At 40.6% G+C, this 5,677-nt stretch overlaps 1 protein-coding gene across 1 annotated transcript; it reads left to right on the top strand.

Annotated features, from left to right (window-relative positions):
* Nucleotides 1-2,681: 2,681 nt before the first annotated feature.
* rpl36 (ribosomal protein L36) lies at nucleotides 2,682-4,869 on the top strand. Its single transcript, XM_034584089.1, has 4 exons — nucleotides 2,682-2,788; nucleotides 3,730-3,824; nucleotides 4,272-4,406; nucleotides 4,746-4,869. Exons 2-4 carry the CDS (start codon nucleotides 3,732-3,734, stop codon nucleotides 4,833-4,835), a joined length of 318 nt encoding a protein of 105 aa, XP_034439980.1. The 5' UTR covers nucleotides 2,682-2,788; nucleotides 3,730-3,731; the 3' UTR covers nucleotides 4,836-4,869.
* Nucleotides 4,870-5,677: the final 808 nt, after the last annotated feature.

Genomic DNA, 5,677 nt, shown 5'->3' on the forward strand with positions numbered 1-5,677 from the left:
CAACAACCAACAAAGACCAACGTCCATTCTTACATTAACACTTAAGCACAATTTAGAGTATCCAGTTAACCTAAGCTGCATGTCTTTGGACTGTAGGAGGAAGTCCAGAATAGCTAGAGAAAACCTACACAGACACAGGGAGGACATGCAAACTAAAGAAAAAAAGGCCCTCGTCGACAATCAGGTTTGAACCCAGAATTGTCTCGCCATTCCTCTGTACCACCCTACTTACAAAATGACACATGACAATTAATTTTGTATTAATTCTGATCTATATATTAGAGTGAGCCAGCAGAACTTATGTGAGCCACATAACTGTAAGTCCACAGACATCAACTCATTCTGGATCTCTCATTAGCCATCTCATTGTGTTATGATAAAGTTGGGTGTCAATGAGGATAAGCTTGAGAAAGCTTTAATCTCTTAACGAATACACTTGTAGGCTTAACAATCACTAAGCAGATGGTGCGTACATATGGTCAACAGTTCAGTTTTTTTTACATATCTGTACAATGAGGAGTATACTCCCTTGTTCAATGTCAATAAAATGTTAAATGATTCGATAGAGTACCATCTGACAATAATTCTGATATTTTTAAGTCTAAGTTGTGTTGTAGTTGTTTGAAGCAACATAGGCAGGAACACAGAGACACAAAGGATAATGCATTGGATTAAATGAACAAAGGCGGGGATTCAGGTTGATAAACAAGAATTGAGACAGGCAAGCAGGACACTAAACACATCAACAGTAAACACACAGGGAAATACACTAAACTGAACCAATGAGGAGGAACTCCGAGGTTGCGTCTGATGCCAATCATTCTCTTCTTCCCTGTACTTCCCAAAAGAGGAGTTGAGGGAAGGTGAGAGGATCTCCAAAAATATTTAAAAGAAATGAGAAATTCTATAACAATGTTACGTCTAACAATGCATCATCTGTCCGATTTTCTTTGTCCCCACACAACCTCTAAGGTGCTTAAAACAGATTAGAGACAGCATCATTTTAGACAGGCAATTTACAGCCCCACAGGAAACACTGAGACATTGTTTTTTTCTTTGTTTGTGAACTACTTCCTGTGTTCCTCAACCACAGCCAGGTATACAAGGAGTCACAAGTCACTGGTGCATTTGTTTTGGAAGTCGGCGTGTGGAACCACTGGTCTAGGGCAATCTGTGTAGAGGTCATTTTCTCTGTGCCATTAATTACATCTGTCAAATAATTAGAACTCACCACTTACACAATGTAACAAATACAAAACATATGGTGTCAAATACAATGTTTTGTTCTTTCAATTGAAGGTTGTTCTTTGGAATTGACTCACATTTCAGGCCTTTTATTCATTTTTTTATTTATTTTTTCTATTCGGTTTTTCACTTCTCTTTTTTTTTTCATTGTCCAATCTTTTAACTACAACATTTTTTTTATCTGATTGTCTTGTTTGTGTGTTTCTTTTACATTTTCTTACTGTGTTTTACGTTATAGGTAAAAAAGAAACAAAAATGTTTTTTACATGACAGCTCACTAATGAAGGGTGTGCTGACTTTTGTTGCAGTGGATTGTAACATGTGGAGCTTTCATTCTAGTTTAATCAGTCAAAACATGTCTATAGACAATACAGAACGTGGAAATAGCACTTTAGACCGGGCAGCTTTTCCTGCTCTCCTCCATTTTTTCCTTTGCTCTCTCAGCAAGGTCATGAATTCCTTTATCCTACCCCGTCCCTCCATCTCTCGTCCACACCCCTCTCTTCATTCATGCATTTTCTATAAAGCCGTGCACTTTCTGCTGCACTATCGGGCTTGTCTTGAGAAAAGCAATGATTTCATTAGAAAATATGTTTTCGTTGATGACAAAATAGATTGTACTCCGATGTCTCTATGAAGTCAAAGATTTTGAATGCTAACAGAGAGGCCTTTAGCGGAGCCTGATGGTGTAGCTTCCCTGAAACACTGATTAGTTATTATTGTGATCAGTCTTCAGTTCAATGTCTTGCCAGTTCAAACTGGTATGAACAGCTAAGTTGTTTCTGTGGCTTTCACTGTCCTTCAATTTATGAGCTTTGGGTAAGTAAGTTACCACTTATCAGAGCTGAGCTGACAACAGTGCATTAACCAAGGATGTAAAAAGCTGCTTTAGCTTTTTTTTTTGCTTTCGGTGTCATCAGTTCATCTTGAAGATTCATCTTTTAAGATTTGCTACCTGCACGACGAATTAAAATTTTCACCTGAGTCAGTTTGTTGGTTTCTTTGTTTATTTGACAGCAGAATTGTGCATAGGGTACTGAGCCAATTCTCACCGGACCTGGTGAGTGGATGGGGTCATATAGGTAGGGCGAGAAACTTTTGGTTGGGATCTGGCAACAGGAGGGAATCTGGAAAGTTTTTATAATTCTCCTTAACATTGTGAAGAAGGGCACTTTTCGACAAAGTCCTCAATTTCAATAAATAACATTTGGACCTTGATGTAAGATTTTGGTGCAGATTGTCAGACTACTTTCTTTTTCCTTTTATTGTTTTAAATAAGCTGGACATACCATTTGGACTTAAAAACAGCATTCGAGTTGGTACATTACTTTTACAAACAAAGTATAAACAACTACTCCTAATCCGTTTTTTCAAAACACAGCTTTGGTGCTTGGATCCGTAATGAACCAACAGTACCTCCTCCTCGCCAGCAGGGGACACTGTTGTACATATTTTGCAGAAATGTCTTCCGGGTCAGCCCGTGTATTACCCCGCCTCGCTCCTGCTTCAGTCCTTCCGGCCTGACCGCCATCACAGACAGCAGGTAGGATTATAGTGTCGAGCACTATCTGCACAAACCCGTCTTTAATCTCTGCCATCCGTCACTTTCTCCTTATTAAACTGAATGTATCGCAGCCTGTTGAGTTCGCCAAACGTATACCTCCAGTATTGTGGCACATAAGCTAACCTAATAAATGAAAACATGTAGCCGCATTGGTGGCTAACCAGTACCTGGGTCTGTTCGTGTGTAAAACACTGTTTCACCTTATCAGCTGGAATTTGTTCCGGTCTTCACTTAGTCACAGACAGCAGTTTATTCTGTAATGTGGAATACATGAACCAGAGCTTTTGTCTCTGTAGCATCACCGGTTTTGCATGTAGCATGTAGCATGAAGCTAAATCAGAAGCTGGACGCTGTCGGCAGCCTTAGATTTACGGACACACTGTACGAGACTTCGGTCTCTGTGTCTTTTCCTGAATAATTTCCACCAACTACAACTTCACTATCCTACGTTGTTGTTGGGACCAAAGCAGCTCAGTGTAGCATTGAAGCGGTCAGTGGTGAACACCATCACGCCTTGTTGCAGTTCAGTGTAATGAGCACTGTCGACCTGGATGTCTCCTGGTTTACTCACAAGACAAATTTACTTGTTGGAAGTAAAACGGGCTTTGTCACAGGCAGGGTTCAAAGAGAACTACTTAACACTGAGCACAATGTGCCCATGCATTGATTGAAAAGAATTGTTCAATAATAGCGACAGGTTTGTCTAACAAGTAGAAGTCTCACAGTGGTCTTGTCAAACCTGTGCTTCCAGGGACAACTTTCCTATTAAGGGGGTGTGTTTGTATATCAATAGTTTAAGCATGTCTGATAACTAGATGGGGAGGTGGGAAGTCCCCACTTCATCTGGTCAAGCTGCTAAATTAAATGATCTGTCGTTTACACTTGAACTAATTTGTATGTCTGTGTGTGCTCTTTAACAGACATGGCTATTCGCTACCCTATGGCCGTTGGCCTGAACAAAGGCCACCCAGTTACCAAGAATGTAACTGCTCCCAAGCACAGCCGCCGGCGTGGGGTGAGTACCTGCGGTTGGGGGACCACAGTGACAGGAAGTGTAGCGCAACCATGGAGTGTGTTTTTGAAGTAATAAGTCAGTTAGTATTGTTTGTTTACCTATAGCCTAATCCCACAAACACATTGTTTACACGTTTCAGTATCTAATTTTTCTATTAAAAAGTTGGTTGGACACACAACCAACTTGTAGCTTTGCACAGCTACAACATAAGCCTCATTTCTTATAAGCCAGAATGATCATCATGTCAGTAAATGTGTCACGTAAGAACTTTCACATATCATAGTTTTGTTTCAAATCTTGTCAGGACTGGTCTAAAAGTTTTGAAGTTTGGAAAAGGTCATCACGAATGACCAGAATATCTAATATCAAAGAATAAACTGATGAGGCGTCTCAGAAACAATGACCATGTATGTAAGCTTTGTTGTAACATTTGTCTTTCCTGTGCAGCGTCTGACCAAACACAGCAAGTTTGTTCGGGATATGATCCGCGAGGTGTGTGGTTTTGCTCCCTACGAGAGGAGAGCCATGGAGCTGCTGAAGGTGTCCAAGGACAAGAGAGCTCTCAAGTTTATCAAGAAGAGGGTGAGTGTATTAGTTTTCTGTCAGAACACGCATCTCAACTGACATGGTGGCGTTCCCCTCATTTGTTAACCATGAGAGTGGAAAATAGACATGTGCACATGTACACAATTTGAGTAGTTGTGCTTTATACTGAGCTACACACTTTTTTCAAACCAAATGCAGATTGTGCATTTGTTTTTGCCTTTGTATCTACAAAGTTGTAGCTGTCTGAGCTTTGCAGGGGTTTTTTTTGTATCATTTTTAATGCTTTCACACCAACAACAACTGCACCGAGAGAAAGCTCAGGGTCTAAACAGTGCTGAAGTGAGTTGGTCTAATGCTGCTGTGTTTCCTCCTCAGATTGGAACTCACATTCGCGCCAAGAGAAAGAGAGAGGAGCTGAGCAACGTGCTGGCTGCCATGAGAAAGGCTGCTGCCAAGAAGGACTAATCTGTCTCTCTAATAAATGTTTGATAAACTATAAAGTCAGACTTGTGGGTTATTTGTCTTTTTTTATAAATGCAAAATTGGAGTTTAGGTGTGGTTCTCATGGTCCATTCACATAAGATCCAACTCTGCTCCATTTAGAGTTGATGTTGGGCTTCATTTTTGTAAAAACTGTAAACATACTTCAGAACATAAGCATGGTACACGGCAATCTGAGTGGGATGCTGAGATGCAATAGAAGTTGTAATATGTTTCATTACAGAATTGCATTACATAGTACATGTAAGTAAGGGATATGTAGCCTGTTGATCTTTTGATGTAGGTTTATAGTTGAGAACAAATTTTTGCATCTATCCCCCCAACTAAGAAGTATCACCCGCCTGGCCAACAGGGAGGCGAAGGACCGTGTGCGAGCCTTGGTTGGAATCAGATGTGTCAACCTCTCCAGTGGGGATGAAAAGTGCGACCAGGTGGTTAGGGACAGAGTTTGGAAGATGTCCCTCCAATATTTTCCTTGACTAGGACAAGTCCAAAACATGTGTATATGGGAGGCCTCACCTGTTTTGCATCTTTCACAGTAGGGTTTCACATCTGGGTAGAAACGAGACAATTTGGCTTTGGACATGTGGGCCCTGTGCACCACCTTAAACTGTAGTAGCCAGTGACGGGCACAAGGGATGTTGAGTTAACCAGTTTGAGGATTGTGTCCTCTACGTCTTCCAATATTGAAGAATTAAGATCCTGCTCCCAAGCGGTTTTAATTTTGTTTAGAGGAGCACTTCATACATTTGTCAGCGTGTCATAAATAACTGAAATAAGACCTTTTGTGTAGTGAGTGTAATCTA

Source organism: Hippoglossus hippoglossus, chromosome 4 (genome assembly GCF_009819705.1).
Source record: "Hippoglossus hippoglossus isolate fHipHip1 chromosome 4, fHipHip1.pri, whole genome shotgun sequence".
NCBI classification, from domain to species: domain Eukaryota; kingdom Metazoa; phylum Chordata; class Actinopteri; order Pleuronectiformes; family Pleuronectidae; genus Hippoglossus; species Hippoglossus hippoglossus.